The sequence below is a fragment of the Chaetodon auriga genome, chromosome 2 (genome assembly GCF_051107435.1).
Source record: "Chaetodon auriga isolate fChaAug3 chromosome 2, fChaAug3.hap1, whole genome shotgun sequence".
Classification (NCBI taxonomy): domain Eukaryota; kingdom Metazoa; phylum Chordata; class Actinopteri; order Chaetodontiformes; family Chaetodontidae; genus Chaetodon; species Chaetodon auriga.
The window spans coordinates 15,336,543-15,358,432 of record NC_135075.1 but is presented as its reverse complement, the minus strand read 5'-3'; the positions used below and the strand labels follow the sequence as shown (position 1 = coordinate 15,358,432).

The 21,890-nt window shown below is 42.3% G+C and overlaps 3 protein-coding genes across 5 annotated transcripts; 2 read left to right on the top strand and 1 right to left on the bottom strand.

The window, feature by feature from the left end:
- Positions 1-812: 812 nt before the first annotated feature.
- LOC143327641 (actin nucleation-promoting factor WAS) lies at positions 813-4,328 on the top strand. The gene is made up of 8 exons (XM_076742101.1): positions 813-911; positions 2,497-2,643; positions 2,847-2,933; positions 3,030-3,114; positions 3,200-3,461; positions 3,590-3,743; positions 3,907-4,106; positions 4,202-4,328. The coding sequence occupies exons 1-5, from the start codon at positions 813-815 to the stop codon at positions 3,277-3,279; spliced, it is 498 nt and encodes a 165-aa protein (XP_076598216.1). The 3' UTR covers positions 3,280-3,461; positions 3,590-3,743; positions 3,907-4,106; positions 4,202-4,328.
- Positions 4,329-4,712: 384 nt separating this feature from the next.
- pfkfb4b (6-phosphofructo-2-kinase/fructose-2,6-biphosphatase 4b) lies at positions 4,713-18,299 on the top strand. Of its 3 annotated transcripts, none has more exons than XM_076757214.1 (14): positions 4,713-4,942; positions 12,054-12,170; positions 12,253-12,349; positions 12,679-12,745; positions 12,853-12,927; positions 13,006-13,062; positions 13,418-13,539; positions 13,619-13,826; positions 13,922-14,068; positions 14,159-14,263; positions 14,362-14,491; positions 14,689-14,751; positions 14,936-15,000; positions 17,074-18,299. In XM_076757214.1, the coding sequence occupies exons 1-14, from the start codon at positions 4,783-4,785 to the stop codon at positions 17,131-17,133; spliced, it is 1,473 nt and encodes a 490-aa protein (XP_076613329.1). In that variant the 5' UTR covers positions 4,713-4,782; the 3' UTR covers positions 17,134-18,299. The 3 variants fall into 3 exon arrangements, with proteins under 3 accessions (XP_076613329.1, XP_076613328.1, XP_076613327.1); XM_076757213.1 differs by lacking the exon at positions 4,713-4,942 and adding an exon at positions 10,588-10,814; XM_076757212.1 differs by lacking the exons at positions 4,713-4,942; positions 17,074-18,299 and adding an exon at positions 10,588-10,814 and having other exon boundaries at positions 14,936-16,531.
- Positions 18,294-21,512, bottom strand: arpc4 (actin related protein 2/3 complex, subunit 4). Its single transcript, XM_076757215.1, has 6 exons — positions 21,436-21,512; positions 20,001-20,119; positions 19,748-19,859; positions 19,500-19,595; positions 18,977-19,147; positions 18,294-18,738 (listed from the first exon to the last, which is right to left on the bottom strand). Exons 1-6 carry the CDS (start codon positions 21,436-21,438, stop codon positions 18,733-18,735), a joined length of 507 nt encoding a protein of 168 aa, XP_076613330.1. The 5' UTR covers positions 21,439-21,512; the 3' UTR covers positions 18,294-18,732.
- Between the last annotated feature and the right edge of the window lie 378 nt (positions 21,513-21,890).

Here is a 21,890-nt window from a genome sequence, read left to right as displayed (position 1 = left end):
ATGCTCTTGCACAGCGTGATCTATCAACCTTATCCAGACATTTCCGCACACTTGAAATTTCTTCCTCTGAGAGCCTCTGCCAAACCATTAATGCTCCCTGCTGTCTGCCGATAAATCTTTCTGTTTTTGGCTCCAAGATAAATGCCCACTTTTTCAGTACATAATGAGTAAACTGAGGAAAATGGAAACAAAGACCTCAGTGAGCAGGACGAAAGGTGTTCAGCCTGGCAAACCTAACACCCTCTGTTAATTTTTAATGCGTACTGGATCATAATAGCAGGTGTAGCCAGAGGCGGAATAAATACTCCAGTGACAAGAGACTCCATTAAAAATAGAAATCTTGAGAAAAATTAAAGACAATATATTTAATGTTTGACCTCATCAGCTTCATTGATTTTTGTAAATATCTGCTTATTCTGATATGGATGCAACAATATGCTTCAAACAAGTTGGGACAGGAGCAGCTAAAGACTGGAAAAGATGTTGAATGCTCCAAAAACATTCCACAGGTAAACAGGTTAAACACTTAAAAGGTGACATGTTGTACCTTTAGCAAATTTATGATGCTTTAACAAATGTATTCTTGCCATCCTTTGCCATTAACTGTTGTTTTGTTACTGAAGGAAGAGTGCACACAAAGTGTACAGCAAGTCAAATAAATTTGCATGGTTACCAGCTGCACTGGAAATATTGCCATTCAAACCAGTTACAGTTACTGACAGTATCTACTGGGTTCAGTGGATTAGACAGCATGGTGAAAGCTGAGGTCATGGCAGCCGTCGTGAGTGGAAGGTGAAAACAAGAGTCTTGTGATGGCATCAAGTCTGGTTCCTGGATGTCGTCTAATGAGCGACCTCCTGACTATCCGTGAGAAAGGTGTCCTCTGCGCTCTGCTCCAACCTCGCTGTAAGGTCAGTTCATTGTCCATAACGTACAACTCAACAACAAATTACCACCACTTTTTTCTGTATGTATAAACATTTGAACCAGTGAAACAGCCAAGTTAAATGGATGTGTTACACTGTTACTGCCATAAATTAGAATTTTGTGTTTATTAATTAAAGGACCTAAAGGAAGTTAATGTGTGTCATACCGGTAAAATATTTCAAAAGTAATATTTCATCTATTAAGCTGAACACAGTTTTGTTTTACTCTGCAATCTTTTCTAAAATCTGACGTCTCTCTGAAAAATTACCCTGTGTATTCTAACACTGTAACTTTAATTCCTTTATTTCTGGGAGCTGTTTCCATGTTATCAGGAACATCTCTCAGAGGAGGCCTGGTGGATGAATGGGCTCTCTGTGAGGGCTGTTTTGTTTAGTTAGTATCTGCTGTTTGCATTGCCTGGCACTACCTCACCACGTTATCAGAGCAGGTGCTGCAAAATGTAAACAAGTTCAATGATTATCTTTTTCATGTGACACTTTCTAAAGCAGTTAAAGGGAAGATAATAAAAAAAGTAACAGATGTAAAACATAAATGAGGAAAAAGAGAGGAGGAAATATAAAAGAGAGCATCACAATTAACAGTAAGATCTTCATTTTTTTTATATGAATAGCAATGTAGACTTCAGAAAAACTCTGCCTTTGATAAAGGTTAGAGATGACATAGAAATTTGATAAAAGAAAGCTAGATAGAAGAGATAAAGCAACTTTAAAGAATCTGAAAATGCTCCAAACTGAACGAAGAGATTGTTGTTGGTTTTATGGCTAAGTACAACAGCGTGTCATCAAGAGAGCAGTGAACATCGGAGATCAAATGAAACCATTGAGAAAGACAAGATGAGACCTTAATCCTGCGAGCGCACATGTTTTTTATACCTTGGATGATGACGATTTGCCTGTGGTTACTGAAACCATGGTGATGTAGGACCTGAATGAGCAGTGCTAAAGTGAGATTATGTCAGGGCAGGATGGAATAAAGAGGCTTGATCTCCTGAAGCTCACACAAGATATAAAAGAAGTTAAATGGATCATTTCCCAGCATCGTCAGCCTCCCAAAAGAGGTCAGGGTCTCTCCGAGGAGCAGCCTCTCTGCTATGTAACGCCGTGAAGCTCAAACCAGAATGTCTCAAATGTTACCCTGAGTCACAAAAGAAGAAAAATGAGATGAAAAGGAAAATAACTCAACAGTGGAGTGAATCAACATGAATGTTTTCTGGGACTTTAAAGTCTTCCCTTTAAACAGCTCAACACAGCAGAATCCCTCTAGTCTGTTTTAGTAATAGAATAATGTGTAAAATCCACTGTTTTTTTTTTTTTCAGTCACAATATTAATTAACCTGCATTTTAATTGTTACAAAAACAAGTAGTGGGGAGTCAATTTCCTTCACATTTGTACTTTATTTAAAAATTTGGGGCTGCTGATTCGAGGCTCCTCAAAGTTGTATTAAAAAAATTTAGGATGTCACATTGTCCCAGCTTTTTGGAATTGGGGTTGTACACATGCACAAGTTTGAATAAGTGTATTTTTTTTTTGTATGACTGTGTATTTCAGCTGATCAAAACTACAGTAGCGCAGGTACTAGTGGCCACAGAAACCCAGGGTGAGGGTCCAGGCTGGAGCTGCGTGGGTTGTGGTGCAGTGTGTCTCGTTGAGGATGAGTCCATTCGCTCCTACTTCCTGCGTCTGTACTGCGTCAAAGTAAGAGGAACTGCAGAGCTGATTAGAGATCCTCCACCCACTCACATTTACTAACTTGCCCACTTCCTTTAATGAAGTGACACATGGGACAGCTTGTAGCATTTCCTTCAATTTGTAGTTTCATGGGTGTGTCTGTGCTGTTCCTCAACTAATACCGTAAACGCCTTTCCTTTCATCCTTCCCTCACCTTTCCTTGAACGCAGCGGGCAAAGTTACTGTGGGAGCAGGAGCTGTACGTCCCATTCAAGTACGCTGCAACTCTCACGTTCTTCCACACTCTGCCTGCAGATGTAAGCAATGTTGTTTGAAAGCATCAGTGTGTGCAACATGCTTATCATAGTATTAGTTTTCAGTTCGTTTAAGGTGGGTTTACTGTGTTTGCACAGGGCCACCAGGTAGGCCTCAACTTTGCAAGCGAGATTGAGGCAGAGGAATTTCATCTTGCAGTGGAGGCTGTCCAAATAGACCAAGGTTGGAATAACAACAAGTAGATGGCTCATATGTAACAACACATTAGTCTCTCCTTTCTTCTCATTGCACAGTCTCTGTTTTGCAGAAAAGATGACCAGGATGGCTGAAATAGCAAACACTGAAAAAGAGGACAGCTCAACAAGTGGCCCGCCTGACTCAGGGTGACAGAAATGTTACAACCCTATAGATGTAAAGATGAGAAGAGAGCAGAAGATTAAAGTGATGATCCACTTTTTGTGTCTGGTCTCTGTAGAATTAAGCCGCTTGACCGTTTGGACCATTTGGACAGGGACCAACATTTCCCCGTGAATGAATCATCCACAAAAGTTACACCAACCACCAGCTCAGTAAGTCAAGTTATACAGTGACACACTAACAGCCCACACGAGCCAAACAGACATCTCGTCACTTTGTGATTAGTGCGTGTGAAAATAACGTGCTGAATCAGTCCTTTCCTAACTGTGTCTTCTTGGAGAAGCTTAAGGATCAAGACCCCTCTGTGAGGAGGCTGTTGATGCAGGCGTTCACTGAGGAAGACCTGAAAGACAAAGACACTGCTGCAGCTGTCGACTGTATCATCAACCAATTTGGAGAACTTAAGGCTGTGAAGAGAGAGCTGAGGAAAAGAGGTACTTTATCTTGAACTCTGTTCTGCAGTGTATGTTCATTTTATGTTTTTTTTTTTTTTATCATAAGTCTATCTCATGCTTCAAAAATAAAACCAGATCTTTTAAGATGGTGCTCTGGCATATTTGACAGGCCCAGTGTCTCAAACATTGCCAAGAGCTGCAGGAGCCCCCATCTCCCTTGCTCTGAGGAAAGGACCTCTGCCACTGGTCCCCTCCATCAAAGGCAGCACCACCTCCCAACACACACCACAGGGCACAGACACACTACACCAGAGTCCCATCCCTCCCTGGATTCCTCTTCCTCCACCCACTCCTGCTCCAGTTGTCCCACAGAGGATCAGAAAGAGTGCAAGTTTCAAACATGTAAGAGGACTAAAACACATGCTGTTACAGTTCTGTAAACATCCACTTGATTATGTAAAATGTGTGGAATGAACAAGCTTAACTTTTCTTCGCAGTATTAGGTGGGATCCTCAACAGCTGCAGATAGAAGTGATGTCATCCTGACTGCAGTGAGAGAAATGTTCAGTGAAAAGAAGCTGCTCCAACAAAGCACAAGAGCAGATGGGAGTCAGACAGGGGCGGACACTCACATGCAATGATATGCACCTTTAAATGTGTGTGTTTATGTGTCTTGTTTGTGATACATTGATTAAAAAGTTGTGATTCGTCTGAGATGTTGCTTTTTGTCTGGGACTCTCACACCAGGCCATGGCCGGATAAAGCTGTTATGAGGCCCTTGGGGCAAAAGTTAGTGCTGTACCCCCAAAGACACCACCCCACCAAGATAAGGTCTCAAGATTATGTGTTAATGCAGGACTCACCTGATACTGTACACAAGCATGACTAAAAACCAGCTGACACAAGGTGAGCCTCAGGCTTTTGGGGACCCTTTGTGGGCAGTCGCGTGCACTGTCCGGTGCACGTGTGACCGACTATGTTTCATGCACAGAATGTCTTTAAACATATGTGGACAGGGGGAGAGGTGGAGACGCACGAGGACATCTAAACAATAACAAGTGGGTGTGCGCGCGTGCGTATGGTCGCGGAAATGAGCGCGCGGCTCCTTCAGCCCCGCTTCATTCATTGCTGCCTGTGCTGCCGGAGGGACGCACGCTCCTCACCGCGCTGGGAAGAACAGGCTCAAACCGGGACCATGAGGGGCTCCTGCCGCCCGAGACACACGCGGGACAGGGCAGGTAGGGTGCAAACTCCCGCTGAGTGGTCACTTTTCTTTTTCTTGTGTTTTTCGACACTCTTAGTCAGTCGACATTGTGTGCAGTTAGTGCTACAGCGCAGCTGTGCTAGCGAGCGGATGAAGTAAACAAGTCTGTGTCACGTAGGCACGTTTCAGAGCTGACAGGGGTTTCTACCGAGGAGAGGCGGGACAGACTGCGGCACACAGCCCTGAAATGTGGGAAAGACTTGGTATTTCAGCTTTCGCTTTGCAAAGAGGTAGTTTGCCACTTTGCAAACGTCAGGGATGCTTTGGCAGTTAGCATCTCTCTGTCTGCTGCTGAGCCAGGCTGCAGCTGCTCGTTAGCTAGCCAGTAAGCTAGGTGGTGGGCTGACAGTTCAGAGAGTGACAACCAGAAGTAAACACTAACTGTTTTCAAAGGTTTCCAACATCATCATCCTACTCACTGATCTGTATTAGGTTATAGGTCCCATCTGATCAAGCTTTGTCTGAGGAATTTGTGGTCTTAGTTACTGACATGGGACTGCTCACAAAGATAGTGTGTAGGAAATACAGTCTGATCAAACTGTGCAGAAGGAGAGAGCAAAACTTATGATGAGATCTGTGCATACCACGACCACAAGGCAAAATACCACAGCAGTTTGGCTTTCAAAGGACACCGGACACTTGTTTTTTTAAAATGCTTTTGTTACCTGAGCCTTTCTTTGGTTGCTGTAGTGACTCTTGTGTGCACCGAACATGTTTACTGCAGACACCTACTGTCAAGTTTGTCACACCATGTGTAGCGGTGGATGGGACAGATGGAGGACAGATTTGAGTGTTAATTTGCATTCAAAATCCTGGTCTAGCAGATGCTGTCTCGTGTGAAATGTACCTGAATGCAGCTGTAAACATGTCAGTCAGCATTTCTGTGTGTTTACTTTTGCACGCTGCCAAACCAAACCCACTATAACTGTTCTTTGTTTGAGGTTCCTCAGTGAATGCTTGACCTGCTGTAAAACATTATAAGAGCATCTGAACCAATGCTAATACTATGGCCTATATAAACCAATGACTCACTTATTATAAGAATAGGCTATTACATAACTCTATTGGCCATGTAGCCTGGAGGGTCTGTTTAATATTGTGTTACTGTGCTGTTGTGTTGACAAATGCAAGGCAGAGAGGACAAACCCTGGACAAACCCTCTGATAGACTTTGCATCCCAAGGGAGGGATTCGCTTGAACGAATATGGTCACAGTGGTCTTAACATGTGCAGGCCGAGCTGTTGTGGCAGATGCACAAGGGATGAACAGAGCTCAGGCTGCATTGGTGAGTAGGAGATGTGCTCTGCTGGCTGTCTGTCCGCCAACACAAAAAGAGGTGGGGCTAAGCAGAAAAACAGGAAAAACATGCCACAAAGTGGCGTACTTGGTGTGTTTATTTTAAGAACATTATAAACAGCTACTCTGTGTTTTAGCTTTTCAGGACAGCGATAAAGGTTGTCGTGCATATTTAGCTGACCCTGCTGTTCACAGTGATCTACTGTAAATTTGATGTTAAGAAGACGCTGGTTGTGAAAGCATCGAGTTAGTTTTGTCTCAAGAGTGCCCTCATAGCCTGCATGTGCTTATAACTGCAGATGGATAGAAATATGCTTCAGTGGGTGCAGCAGACCCAGCACAGATTATGTCCTTACATGCACTCCACGGAGGCTGTCCACCCCACAGGATGTTTGCCTCCATTCCTCAGCCAACTGCACTAAATGTGCCTTCCCTCGTCCTCTATTTCCACCTTTCCGTAAATAATCCTTATTTTTTCTGTTTGTATCGCCGTCACATCCCTACTCTGAATAATTTCGATAAATCATTCCCTCTCCTCCTTGTTCACTGACTCCCTCTCTCTCTGCAGCTCCCCCCTCCCTCCCTGTGTCTGCTCTCTATCTGGGGGAAAGTTCACCAGCTCGCTCAGAATCTCATTATAGGCTTCAGGCAGAGCTGTAGCCTACATGTGTAATGTGTAATGCCTGTGCAGTACTTGGATGCCTGCTCGGTGCACTCATCTCGCAGATGTTTTGCATCTGGGAGCATTCAAGTTCAGGATTGTTTGTCTTATTTTTGTATATTTACGCTGTCACATTTCTATACAGTGGAGACGTTTATCTTGCTTGTTTAGGCTCGTGTGAAACTGAAGCATGTAATACAAAAGGAGACCAATTCTGCATTACTCTATGTACAAAATATGCCAAAATATTAGTACATTAATCACTGTTGATCGACGCAATATTAACTGTCTGCATATTTGATAATCAGGTGATTGTTTATTCATTTGTCAAGGCAAAATGATGAAAACCCTCTGCCTGCAGCCTCTCCAGTGTGGGAGCTTATACACACTGAAAAATTAATATGTTTGGGGTTCAGACGACACCACCCATTTTAAGGTGACGCCAATCAATGACAAATGAATCACTGAAAAAATAACAGAATCAATAATGAAAATAATGTTTTGAATAGTTATTATTATCATATTAGTTATGAATCCGATAAACAACAAGCTAAAACAGAGCACAGACACATGTAAAATATGTGACCATCCCCTGTCTCCTCCTGCTCTGTTAATTCTAATTAATGAACGTCTTAATGGCACAGCATAGTTTAGAGTAAGGTCAGCAGAAATCAAAATTCTGAGGTCCTGAAGTCTTTAAAATTAAACACCTGGATGTTGTCTGGCCTAAATCTCTATCAGATTGTAGATGCTGTGTTTTCTTTTGTTCCTCTTTTAGACACACAACATAACAGAGCCTAAGAGTTACAGAAATGCAGCTTTTCAGCCAGCAGCTAATGTGACAGGAGGTTGATAAATGCTGCCACTCCTGATATGACACGCCCCAGCACTGTTTGCAATGGTTATACAGGTTACTTTGTAAAATCTAAGTCATTGTTTGTGTAACTGTGTTGGTGACCTCTGACCCTCATTAGATGTAGAGCTTTATAGTTTTGCTAAAGTTTAATTGTGGCTGAAGGAATCTGTTTGTTCTTTTCACATTGTCCCGCTCATTAAGGTCAGAGTGACTGAGAGTCAAAGTACCATTGTTAAGCGGTTAAGGTATGTTAGTATTGTGAAATACACAGACGACAGATATCTGTGCCAGAAACAACTTCTGTGCCTTTCTACCCGGAAAACAGGCTGATTTAAAAAGAAACACTGCTTAATTAAGAATTTATTTGATATCAACGGGGACATGGGAGACATATAGAGAGCAGGGTAGATCAATGTTTCAAGACACTTGTTTAGTTTGTTTTTAATAAGCATTTTTATACATCCAGTAATTTGGTTGTATCTTCACTTACTTACTGCATGTGGTTGTAAGATGGGTTGTCTATTTTAGATGCCGTATCATAGAAGGTGTTATTGATGCTTATTAGTGGATGTTTTTTTTTATTTCCTATCCATTTATATTTCTGTATTTCATTTGTGCTTCTACAGCAGTTTGGTGTTTACCAGCTAAAAAACTAGTGGTTGAAGAATATCTTTTACCAACATGAAATCCCTCCACCTGTACTGTACCCAGGTGTGTGTGTTGAAAGTTAAGAAAATATATGTGTGTGTGTGTGTGTGTGTGTGTGTGTGTGTGTGTGTGTGTGTGTGTGTGTGATTATTGCTGGAGGCTCCGAGGTGTAGAGTGTTGCTGATGGGATTAGTCCTGCTGACCGTTGACTGCATCCATCCTGTGTTCACTGTCACTGTAGACACTGAATCGATAACATCGCTGCCATCAGACTCTGAATGGAGTCTTGTCTCCTCAGTAAGACGCGTCTTCGTCTTTGCTGTCTACGTCACTGAATGTGTGGCCTTTTAAAGTGAGCACACAGTGCCACCTGGAGTCACAGATGTGACACTACAGTAGGTCCCATCAGGCTGAGAGCAAACGTTCGAAGAAGTTGTGCGAATGTTAGTTGCTCATATTGTGGTTTTACACTGCTGCAAAGAGACAAACATGAATTCAACCCAAGACATTTATGCTGTAACTCGACCTGAGGAGGAAGACTTAACTGCACTTAGTAATTAATTGATAATTTTATGTTTGGGTTTTAATGTTGGTCAGATACAAGAAAAAAAAAAACAATTTAAAGGCGTCATCTTGGCCTGTAGAAACTAGCAACTAATGACTGTTTCAATTGATTGATTTGATTTGATCAATTGGTGGGCTTTTTTTCCAGAAAATATAAGAAATTAGTGAAATACAGTATGTCCATTATAATTTTGCATAGACCAAGGTGACGCCTTCAAACAACAGACCAAAGATATTCAATTCACAATGAGAGTAAACTGAGAAAAGCAGCAAATAACATCACATTTAAGAAGCTGTTTGAATGACAAAATAATTGTCGATAATTTTCTGTCCATAGCTGGGAAGATGACCTAATCCTTTCAGCTTGAGACATTCATTATATAGACCAACCAATTAATCATAAATAAAAAATGATAAGCAAATTAATTGATGATGAAAACAATCGCTAGTTGCAGCCATAAACTGAATTTTCAGTTTTCTCATGTGGCTGACTCTAAAAAAAAAAATAAAAAAAAAAATGAATAAACAAACTTAGTAATGATAACAACAACAACAACAATAATAATAATAGCAATAATGGCGTACAATCTGAACATTTTCCTTCTTCTCAAGTGCACTAGCAGCTGATTAAAATGCTTTGTTGACAAAATATTTACATCTTCTCTGACATGACATCCTGTCCTGTGTTGCTTAACGTGTGTGTATTATTGAAGTTGTTGACGTCCTTTGACACAAGTAGTCTAGACTGTGTGATCTGGACTGAGGGGCCGCGAGTGGGTCCTGTAAAACCTGAGGTTAGCATGGTTTTTCATGATGTTGTTTATCTGAGCTCCCAGCAGTCAGCACGCCCTCCGTGTTCTCGACACGCCTCTCCCATTGGCTGCTGGGCCTCTCTTCCCGCCTCTGATTGGTCCGGTTCTCAGCTGCATTCAGTGCCCATGTGTGCTGCATGTGAACAGCTGAACGCTTGTTTTTCTTGTTAGATCTTTGTTTCCTCCCCTTGCCTTTCCTCTCTCTCTGCATCATTACGGTAACTTTAAAAAGGGGTTTTCTGAGAAAAGAGTGTGTGGATGTCTGCTTATGGTCTGGAAAGAAGTGTGAAAAGGATTCAAAGAATTGTATTTGTTGAATTTACACTGCATTAAGGTCAGGAAAATGTAAAGCACCACAACAAACACAAACTCTGATGCCTGAACATGTACCTTTCTATCTAATGTTTGAAGAAAAGCATCCCTGTGTTTCTCTTTTGGATTTCCATGGATTAGACAATTTAATTTATTTCTAAGAGCTGGAGAAGCTAGTAAGTAGATCTTGAGTTTGGATTATTTTGTCAAAAATTGTATTTCTCTTTTATTTTTTGAGTAAATTTGTCCATAGCTGATACACGTGCCTTCCCACTGTCTCTGAATTAGTGCATTTGTGATGAATTAAATTGGAAACGAGTCTGGTGAATGCATCAGTGTAATATGAAACAACACGACTGAAGTGCTGGTTCGGCATGTAAACATCCTGAACCTGGCTCCGTGTTCTGCTGCTCCCTCCCCCTGTGCGCGCTGCCTCCAGTCGTTACGGTAACGAGAAACTGCTGTTCCTCAGCTGATATGTAACATCCTTCCCCCCCTGCAGCCTGCTGAATCAGACTGCCAGGGCTAGAGCCCACCGCCTCAGTATCACATCAGGAGGGTAACATCAATGATCCAACATCCAACATGTTGGACAACGAAGAGTTCATGTTGGAGACTTCCCCGCGGGAGCTCACCCAGAACCCGCTCAAGAAGATCTGGATGCCGTGCCACAACGCGCACATAGCTCACAGACGCGGTAAGATGCAGCTGGCCGGCAAGTGCCGCAAAGGATGTGACTGGGAGGTGATGAGGGGCGTCTGTAAATATTCTCTCCATCTTTTCCATCATATCTTATTCCAGCCGGGTTTTCCTGAGCCCGCTCTGATATTCCGAGATGTGATATTTACGCGCGGCGGTTTCAGATGTTGCGCACTAACAAAGTGTTGAAGATCCTCGCCTTTTTGTGCTGGCTAATGTTGCATCATGCTGGTCTTGTCTCGGCTTGGCACATTTTAATCGCGCCGAGGGGAGTAATTGCAAGCTCGTCGAAATGAATTTGGCCATATGAGGCACACGTGACCCAAATGCATCAGTTTAGCCAGGGCCACCACTGACAGCCAGCGTGTCTGAGGGAGTTAACCCTTTGGTCCGGATCTGAGAGAGCAGCTGTTTTTTTGTTTTTTTTTTCTTGTTTTTTTTTCTTCAGTTTTTCAGTTTCAGTCTGTTTGCTGTCTCTCTGCAGGTCAGCTGGTTTTTGCTGAGTCAAGCTCCTCTGGTTTTCCTTCTTTAAACAGGCTGCAGCCAGTCCAGTCCTACATCTGACCCCTTAACCTTCTTCAATGGTGTCTCTAATCATTTTGTGCCCAGCATACAATATGAACTACAAGACAGTGTGTAGACATCAGTCCAAAATCCCTCCTTTCATCTCATCTGTGACATGAGGGAGTGTCTCAGTGAACAGCAGGAGGACGCTGTCCTGCAGGAAATCTGCCTCAGGGATGTGATGATTAATGTTTTTCCTGTTTCCGTCAGCAGGAGTTTGTCACTTTGAGCCAATACTTTTCAGCTAGTACATTACAAATTACAGTTTTATTATCCTCCAAATATCTAGCACTTTGTTCGTCATTCATCTTTTGTCATTCTCCTCCAGAGCTGCTCTCAAGCCCTGACAGGACATAAATCTAAAGTGCTGATTGGACGTCTCAGCGCCTGGAGAAGCATGTGACATGTTTCAGTTCACACTTTCAGTTGTAGTAGTGATGCTGTTTCTGCTCTCTGGCTGCGATTTTCTCTATCAATGTGTGTCACTGTGACACAGACTGAGCTGGAGTCTGTCCAACAAGTGTTTTCACTGTCTAGTGTAATTATGAGCAACCTTCAAGATTAATTAAACTCCTGCTGAATGGAACGATGTTGATGAGCCACGCTCAGCAAATAAAATGTGAGAGGTGAGTTAAATCCCTTAAAAATCGTTCTTCCTCTCTCTCTCTCACAGTATGTATGACAAACTGCCCAACCCTCATTGTGACTGTGGGACTTCCAGCCCGAGGGAAGACTTACATCTCAAAGAAGCTCACACGCTACTTAAACTGGATTGGTGTGCCAACCAAAGGTACCAGCTGCACCCCGACACACACATTTACAGCAGAGGCCAGCTATACTAAAATACTAAAATACATTTTCATCTGTATCAGAGTTCAATGTTGGCCAGTACCGGAGGGAGTGTCTGAAGATCTACAAGTCCTTCGAGTTCTTCCGTCCAGATAATGAAGAGGGCTTGAAAATCAGACGGTAAGTCTGCACTGACTTCACCAGCTGTCAGCCAATATCACGCTGGGACGGCCAACCAACGTGCAATGAGGAGACAGCAGTCTGCAGGTTTTCAGTCCGACCGAAGACTCCACCCACTGATAAGAGCTCCTTCAAGTGGAAAGGAGGAGCTTGATACATGATCAACATTGATGACACTGCCTAAACTGTCTGTTTGCCAACAGAGTTTCTGAGAGCTTACTGCTTTGACTTATTGTTCTTCCCAAAGTTGTATGCACACACAGTTTTTAATTATGATCTGAATGTGTCTATCAGTCTACACTGACACTGTGCCTGCTGTGTGTCCACAGTCAGTGTGCAATGGCAGCACTGAATGATGTCCGGCAGTACCTGAGTGTGGAAGGAGGACAGGTGGCGGTGAGTCCTTGATGCTGTCCATAAGCTCAACATGGCAAATGATCATAATATGAGTACATGTACTGTGCATGAGGGCTGCATAACGAGTGTTTTCCCTGCTGTTTCAGGTCTTTGATGCCACAAATACAACAAGAGAAAGAAGAGGGACCATCGTCAAGTTTGCTGAGCAGAATGGGTTCAAGGTAAGTTTACCGAGGCAGTGTTGTATCAGTCAGTCACTGTGACTCGATGAAGTTTACTATGTTGTCTTTTAATTCCAGGTCTTTTTTGTGGAGTCTGTGTGTGAGGACCCAGACGTCATTGCACAAAATATAGTGGTAAGCTTTGTCTCTTGACATTGTGTCCAGTATAAATAATTGAAAGCAGAATAAGCAACCAATGACTTGACTTAAGTGATACTTTAAAAAAAGATATCTAACAAATTCATGTATCCTACACATGATAGCATTGCTAAGTTTTCAAAAAATGTGCTTGTCTTAGTCCAAATCCAAAAGCAGTTTACCTTCAAATCTGGTATCAGGAAGGCTTTGTCAGACTCCTGGCGTAGAGCTCGAAGATGATCAAGATGTGGTTCAGATTAAAACAAAATCAAAAAAGGCCTAACGCAGAGTCAGACAGCTCACTTCCTGTTTTCTCCTCTCACTTCTGTTTCCTGTGTTTCTGCCTTTATAGCAGGTCAAGTTGGGCAGCCCAGACTACATCCACTGCAACACAGAGGAAGCCATTGAGGACTTCATGAAGAGGATCAAGTGTTACGAGTCCTCCTACCAGCCTCTGGACGAGGTTCTGGACAGGTGAGGATAAATAACTAAGATCAGATTCAACACGTCCTCACGATGATCGCAGACGGCTGATTAGACTCTCTCGCTCCAGGGAGCTGTCCTACATAAAGATCATGGACGTGGGCCGTCGTTACCTGGTGAACCGTGTCCTCGACCACATCCAGAGCCGAATCGTCTACTACCTGATGAACATTCACATTACACCGCGCTCCATCTACTTGTGTCGCCACGGCGAGAGTGACCTCAACATCAAGGGACGGATCGGAGGAGACTCTGGCTTGTCTGCCAGAGGAAAAGAGGTGTGTGTTTGTATAATGAGAGCGTGAGTCATGCGTGAGTTAAGTGCGGTCTGAAAGATGTGTCAGTGTGGTTTTTGTGGTTTTTTACCCTCTAGTTTGCCAAAAGACTGAGGAAATTCATCCAGGACCAGAACATCAAAGATCTGAAAGTGTGGACGAGCCAGATGAAGAGGACGATCCAGACAGCCGAGTGCCTGGGAGTGCCATACGAGCAGTGGAAGTCTCTCAACGAAATAGATGCTGTACGTCCACTCCTGTATTCATCGAAACGATGACCTTTTTAAGCATTTGTGCGCTCGACCCTAAACACGTCATCTCTCCTCTTTACACAGGGTGTGTGTGAGGAAATGATGTATGAGGAGATCCAGGAGCATTACCCTCTGGAGTTTGCACTGAGAGACCAAGACAAGTACCGCTACCGCTACCCCAAAGGAGAGGTGAGAGAGTGACTTCCAAACGTCTCATTATTGTTATTTCAAGTGGATGTTTGTGTCCTGAAAATTGTGTTTTTGACGGGTCTGTGATTCTCCGCCAGTCTTATGAGGACCTGGTGCAGCGGCTGGAGCCTGTGATGATGGAGTTGGAGAGGCAGGAGAACGTTCTGGTCATTTGTCACCAGGCCGTCATGCGCTGCCTTCTTGCATACTTCCTGGACAAGACTGCAGGTATGGAGGACTAACGGGGCGACGAGGACCAAATTTAGAAGCATATGAACATGTATGATACACCTCAGGCTAAATTGCAATGTACTGAAATGCAGTGTGCTCCATTCCCAACGTTTACATGGAAGCATGCTGCACACCTTGACCCTGAAACCGATGACTGAAAGGTGTTTTCTAACTTTCCGTCTCTGCCTCCACAGATGAGTTGCCTTATCTTAAGTGCCCTTTACACTCCGTGTTGAAGTTGACCCCCATGGCTTACGGTGAGTTCTGTTATTTTCTAAGCTTACAGTAGAGCTGCAGGGATCAATCAATTAGCCGTCAATCACTAATTAATCTGACAATCGATTAATTGGGTTTGAGTTAATTAGTTTGACTGCTATGACTGAAGACGACTTCCTGTGGGTCTCGCTCCTAATGAGCCTCGTGCTGTTTGCTCTCACTCAGGATGTAAAGTGGAGTCCATCTATCTGGGCGTGGACTCTGTGAACACACACAGAGACAGACCTGAGGTAGGTATCCCAGGCAGCGCACAGAAATCTCTCTCAGCAGACGACATAGACAACTCGAATCCCCTTCAGGCGTGATGCACCTCACTGCGCTTTCCAGCAGGGACTCAGTCGGGAGGATGTCTGGCTGTAAACGCTTCAGCTGTGTGTGACTTTCTGTGATGATTTCCGGCGAGTCCTCCATCGTATTTAGTGTCCTGAAGCAGCCCTAGCAGTCAGTGCTGCTCCGTCCTTACAGAGAATGTAAATCTGTCACCAGTGATCCCCGACAGCAACCAACATAACTGTGACGTCACTTAGCATTGGCACTCCTACCTCCATCCTGTCAGCACTCACTTTTAACATATTCTTTCATTTTTTGTCTCTCAGTGAGAGCAGAATCATGCTGGGGGGGGTTTTCCTCTCAGGATTTCCTACGGTGGCCCTGAGAGCTCAACACACTGCAACTTAAGAAAACACGTGCAAAGAGACGAAAAACAAGAAAATGAAGAAAACGCACACAACACAGAAATGCACTGCAAAGACAGAAAACAAGCACATTCACTTTTCTGTATTCGGTCCTGTTTTTCGTTTTCGACACATATTTGGTGTTTCTTACTTCACAGCCTTTTTTTTTTTTCCTAAAAGCTGCACATGGAGTGCGTTGAGCTTTCAGAGCCACCGTATTTCCCTCAGTTTTCCATCTTAATACATAACTGGAATCCAGTTTAAGGACAAATCACTCAGCTGTGTGTGTGTGTGTGTGTGTGTGTGTGTTTACTTGTACGTCTATATTTGTGAGGACCAATTTGACTAGTAGACCTCTGGAGTGAGGACATATTTTAGGACAGGGCTGTTTAAGGCCTCAGACTTAATGTTAGAGTTAAGGTTAGAATTAGGTTTAAAGTCTGTTTAGAGTAATGGACGAAGGAACGCACTGACACTGAAGATCCCCATAAATATAGAAGTACAAACGTGTGTGTGTGTGTGTGTGTGTGTCAGTAGCAGAATAAATATGATCATGAATGAATGAGAGAACGTGACAACAAGCACATTTCATAATATTGTTTTTAACCTGTCTTTAAATACCATAGAGTTCATCATTGGGCATTTTTTGATAATAAATGTTACCCTGATTGTGTTTTGTGTTAACATGAAGCTATTTACATGTGTGTTATATGACCTAGCTGTTTTTCTACTTATGTGTACAAGTGACACACGTGACAAACACATTTACCTGCAACATGCATTTTTGCTGCATATAAATTAACAAACAGTATCACTTTAATTGCAGTAATACTCTTTTTTTTCTCTGATAAACATGGTCTGTTAACACTTGTTTACCTGTTTAAATGTGAAGGGTCAAGCTGTGATGCCCGCCAAACAAATCCTGACTTAAACTTTAATCACTAGACTCAGATGTTTACTCTAAAATCATCACTAATGGTGTTTACCTGTTGTTGAATAACAAGCGATTTTATTATTGCATCAAATGTAACTTTTTTTAATCATATTTTTTGTCTGTCAAGGTGTACTGCTTGAAAATATAAAGATCCAAACTGAAAAAAAAACCTCGTTCTCCTTCTCCTGTTACTTTTTTCTGGTGAAAAGGTCAATTGATCAGTTGTTTTGTCAAAGCTGCTCAACATACGGTGACTATAATGCATCTTTAAGTACAGTTCTCTATCTGTCACATGTTAGTGACGGTCTGAGTATGGTTGAATGATTTGTCTCAGGAAAGCAGAAAGTTATGAATAGTTATCTACAGCGAATGCTTTCGTCTGGACTGACAGATAAACTTTTGTTTGAGATGAATCGTTTATATAGTTCTGTGGCACAAAATGACTCCATGATGTTTAAATTCCTTACAAATCTACCTTTGGTAGAAGTTTTCTTTATGACAAACTCATTGAAGCGGCACCCACAACTTCCATTCATTTACTGTCTGAATACCACATGAAAACACGACTTCTGCTTTCAAGAGACTAAATGTGTCTGACTCATTTTAGATGTGCTCATGAAGCAAAGGTCAGTTTGTAAATGTTGGCTCAGTACCGTAGGATTGTAACTCAGCCCTTTCCTCTCGTCATGTTTCAGAATGTGAATGTGCAGCGCACCAGCGACGACGCTCTGCAGACGGTCCCCGCTCACTTCTAATCTCCTGCAATTCCTGTTCCGGCTGAGACCTCGTCCCGCTCTGTGTTCGGGCCCCTGAACAGCATTATGGGAACGGTGCTGTTCACCTGCTCACCATGGCAGCTCCTTCGCGGATACTGATGAGTATTTTCCCACACTCGAACTGTAAAGCACTTTCACTCCATGTTGTCCATTTTTATACATCTGTTGTCAACGATACTGTACTGCTGCTGTAGCTCAACTCCAAGTGAGGAAAACTAAAGGAAAATGCCAATGTTTTTGATATGTGAGTCTACTGTTGTTGTTGCAATGTTAATATTCCCTTAACTTTCAGCATCTTTTTCCAAGATTCTATTTAATATCTGTTGTACATTAGCGTGTGTACTGTGTATACTGCCATATGCTTCCGGTGTTACTGAAGATGTTTCTGTGGTATGAAAAACAAGAATCATAACCCCAAGAAAACTGTGAGGGGACTGTGACTGCTTCAGTTAAGTCCTTAATCCCTGACTGTTGAGCAGAAGCTTTTGAATTTGTTTTTCTGTGCTCGTTGATGAATTACATTAAAAGGGCAGCCTTCTCTGAGTGAACAAAGATTAAGATAAATCTTCAGAATTGCAGCGGTGAAGCTCAAATTCTTAAACCACGAGGAAGGAAAGCAGCATAGTGAATGGAACTGTTCTCCAAGATGTAGCTTACGTTCTGGAAATCCATAGTCTTAACGCGAGACCCTTCCTCCGTAACCATTATGGTCGGACCAAAAGGGAATTGGGATGGACTCTGTGGGCTTTCAGTCTCCAAGACATGCAATGAAATGCTAATGACAGATCTTCAGTTGTAATTCTGTCACTTAAAAATGCAGCGTTTGATCGATATGGGATTTTATCGTTCACATGACTTCCTGTTTGAGAGCGTGAAGGCACCGTGCAAACTGTACACGCATGTTTATTTGATGTAAGCCGTGTGTGTTAATCAACATGTACTATACAGTGTCATTTTTCTGAAGAGATTTGTCCAATTTCTTCAATATTCTGCATTTGATATTGTCTATTACTGTACTGAATATAATTCTAAATGCCTTGTCTCCAGCTGTCAATCTCAATAAACCTTCAATGTCTGGGGTAAAAAACAGAGCTGCTGTTTGTGCTTCATAAAAAAATAAATAAATAAAATCACTAAAATACAAAGGATAATGTTTTTATTTATCTTGAATGGCAGCAAGTATATTTATTTTCATTATTTCCATTTACAATAGGGTTTACTCTGTGGACTCATGACAAGAAATGTGCGCCAATTGATTGCCCTCATTGTTTAAGGTTGGTCATGACGAAACAGCAAAATTAAATTCATGTGCATATAATATATATATATATATATTTAAAAAAAACATTTAAATTATTTTTAAAAATCCATCTAACCCTGTGCTCACTAATATTGATTACAAATGAGGTTGAAGGGTAAAACACCACTGGCCTGTACATCTTTTACTGTTTGTCTTATGTGTCTCTGCTTCTCGGGCCTCATCGTGTTGTGTCTCCTCTCTGCCCTGTGATGTGAACGCTCCACAGTGACGGCCAAAAACTGCAGAAGGAATGTATTCCCGGCTTTTCTGTCTCTCTCTCAGAACTGCAAGAGTAAAACAAAAACAATGTCTAAGCTGCAGTAAACCTAACAGACGAAGAAGAAGAAGTGTATTACTTCTTTCTGGATTATCAAGAACGTTCTGTCGCTGAAATAAAAGCATCATTCATACAAAACTCATAGACATCCTAATGTGCAAGTAATGCAAAAACGAAAAACCACTTTTGTAGTTTAGTGCTTCATCAATTCCAGCGCTGAGACAGATAAAAGCAATAATACTTACGTTTTTGAGGAACTCTTCTGCGACGATACGAGCCCGGGCGTTAACAGACAGCTTCATTTCGCTGATCTCCTTGTCAATTTCCTCCATGAAATGGATGACAAAGTCCACCAGTTTGTGTTTGTACATCTGTTCTGTGTGGAAGTTGGTGATGAGAAAACTGATGTCGTAGCCCTGCGAAATGAAGAGGGACGACAAAAACCTGTTCACAATCGAGTTGACAGTTTGAGCTGAAAATCGTAAACCTTTAATAATAATAACTGGCACTAAAGTGAATCAAGGCTCTATACCATTCAGGTTATTACAAAACAGAACTGTCTATCTTTACCTTTGCTGACTGCATTAACTAGAATAGAATGTGGTGTTTTCTAAAATTATGGCAGTTCATATAACAAAGTCATTTACGTTTTTGTTCCACATTACCTTTTGCAGAACAACTCACTGCTTATCAGGATATTTTGAGTAATTATCCATCTCTAAATATGTGGGAACCCTGTGCATTTAACCCATTTCGGCGCCTCCCTACCTCCACCGGTTTCCTCCTCAGGATGAAGAAGTTCTCTGCTCTCATCATCATGAAACGCATGAACTTATGGCACAGAATCTTTTCAATCTCATCGGCCTGCAGCAGCAGATTATTTAAAAGAAGAGTCAGGATTACACAAACACTTCTGATACATCAATCACATTAATCGCTAACTGCTAAGCAACCATTTGTTTTAAACTGGGATCTAAACACATAACTGCTGGCACCCGGACAGCAGCCTGACTAACCTGCTTGACGGCGATGCTGACTCTGACAGAGTTGATGGAGCCCTCAATCAGAACTTTCTCCTTGTCGTTACGGCTGATGATCACAGGCTGGAGGAGTAACTCTTTACTACTCCTGAAGGTGGGAGAAATGCACACAATTCATTTTGTGTCACACAATCAGTCCACGGGCATTAACAGGTGGAGCTCAGACGTTGTGCATTGCTTGAGTTTAATTGTTCCAAAGTCAAACTCAAAGTTGCAGTGACAGACTCACCGTACTTCCACCTCTGGTTTGTTGTGTCTCTCCACCACTTGTGAGGAGAAATTCTCCAGACAGAGGGCGGCCTGGAGAGTAGCACGCACTGCGTTGAGGTATGGGCGTAAGGTTGCCGTCTGAGGGAGGAGAGCAAGAAACAGACATTGATTATCATTCCTAAAGAAGAATGTTTGAATCTACAGGCAGCAGCAACTGAAACTGACTTGTGGCAGGTCCTGTGGATGGACAAGTTTCTACTGTACAATGAATTCAGATAATAGAGACTAGTGCACTCAAAGCCACAACACGTCACACAGGGTTTGACTGAACAGCTTAGAAATTTGAAAATTTTACTCAAATGACCTTATATGTTGTAACGGCGTACCCTTAAGCTGAGCCTTGAGGAAAGCCAAATTTTTAAAGTATTACAAATATTAATATTACAATCATTTCACATGGACTGAATATTCAATTTCTGAAGAAATGCAGCTCCATCTAAAAGACTGTCAAGTTGACACCTACACCTGATCTACATCTTACTTTAAGTATGTGTCACTCTGTCCACTGTTGTGCTTGGCTGTATCACATTAGAATCACAAAGTGAATTTTTTGTATTTTTTTCTCTTGTTTCTCTCCTTCTTGGTCTCCTTTTTCTCCTTTTTTGGTCTAGTTGGGCATTCTGAAAAAGGGCAACACAACTGCTGAATCGCTTCCTCAGAGCCAAAACAGCCTACAGCCACACCCAAACTAGACATTAACTCTATCACTGCAAAGTTTAGAGCATCCTTGAACTTGAGAGCCAGTGTTGTGACAATAACTGACAAACTGCAGTGCCAGAGCTGAGCAGTGAGTCCACCAACACTAGAAGAATAAAGCCAGTGACAGCCTTCAGATGATAAGCACGGTGTTGACACATGCACTGGACAGCTGGTACCAGCAAAACAGTCTGCTAATTATTACTATTACCCATATCCCATTAACACAACTGTTAATTAAAGTACTGTATATTTCTTTTAAAGCAGAGGGTGCAACACAACGTCGTCGGTTATCAGCATCAGTTCAGCTGGTTCACCAGGTGTGTCCTCTTCTGTCCATCATTGTAGTTCGCATTCTATGTTAATAACAACAAAGTGCTACACAGTGCAACAGAGTGCAACGACCACCCTCACGCGGAACAATGATTGTAACATTTTACTTCCCCATCTGTTTGCATTATGATGGACGAGAACTCGTATGTGCTCTCCTTTAGCTAGGAAACCGACAAGCTAACGTTAGCCTGTTCGCTAGCTAACTAGCTGTTTAGCTTGCTAACTAGCTGTTTAGCTAACACGAATAAGACTCGAGGAAAACCTGCTTTATGGATGCATTGTTAGTCGAGGAGCGGTACGCGGCCTGATGTTTGTAACTGTTAAACAGCGTCGGTTTATCAGCACATATGCGTAATTTCTCTTACCATGTCTCTGTATGATGAGAGGCGGCTAAAGGCGGAAGTGGCTCCACTTGTCAGGGCTTTTCTGTGAACATACCGGAAGTCACTGCCTCCGAGCGCCGGATGGTGAAAAGAAAGCGCAGTTTTGGGCAGTTACCAAGAAATAAAACAACGAGATAACAAAATTAGCAGTAAATTATGAATCTTCTGTACATATAATTAAACTGTGTTTTCAGTTATACTTACATTACGGAAAAAGCAGAGTAATTCCTATTTTTTCCCCTTACCATAGAATAACAAGCTGATGGAGACAAAACACGCCACACCCGTCTACCTGCTGACTGCTTTCACCAAATATTTGCTCAACAGATTATTTGATTTGACAGATGGGGTGTCTGTACTAGTCTTGCTCATACTCAAAAATTTACAAAGCCAACAGTTGAATGACAAAGTTGGAGTTTTCATGTGAGTTTTCAGCA

Excerpts from the sequence above, each read along its gene's own strand:
- LOC143327641 (XM_076742101.1), top strand. The coding sequence starts at position 813 with ATGGCATCAAGTCTGGTTCCTGGATGTCGTCTAATGAGCGACCTCCTG. Across the intron at positions 2,644-2,846 it reads TGCGTCTGTACTGCGTCAAA|CGGGCAAAGTTACTGTGGGA; the intron begins GTAAGAGGAACT and ends CCTTGAACGCAG. Across the intron at positions 2,934-3,029 it reads TCCACACTCTGCCTGCAGAT|GGCCACCAGGTAGGCCTCAA; the intron begins GTAAGCAATGTT and ends GTGTTTGCACAG.
- pfkfb4b (XM_076757214.1), top strand. The coding sequence starts at position 4,783 with ATGGTCGCGGAAATGAGCGCGCGGCTCCTTCAGCCCCGCTTCATTCAT. Across the intron at positions 12,171-12,252 it reads GATTGGTGTGCCAACCAAAG|AGTTCAATGTTGGCCAGTAC; the intron begins GTACCAGCTGCA and ends CATCTGTATCAG. Across the intron at positions 15,001-17,073 it reads CACACAGAGACAGACCTGAG|AATGTGAATGTGCAGCGCAC; the intron begins GTAGGTATCCCA and ends GTCATGTTTCAG.
- arpc4 (XM_076757215.1), bottom strand. Across the intron at positions 19,860-20,000 it reads AAACCAGAGGTGGAAGTACG|GAGTAGTAAAGAGTTACTCC; the intron begins GTGAGTCTGTCA and ends TCCCACCTTCAG. Across the intron at positions 19,148-19,499 it reads TGAGGAGGAAACCGGTGGAG|GGCTACGACATCAGTTTTCT; the intron begins GTAGGGAGGCGC and ends TTCATTTCGCAG.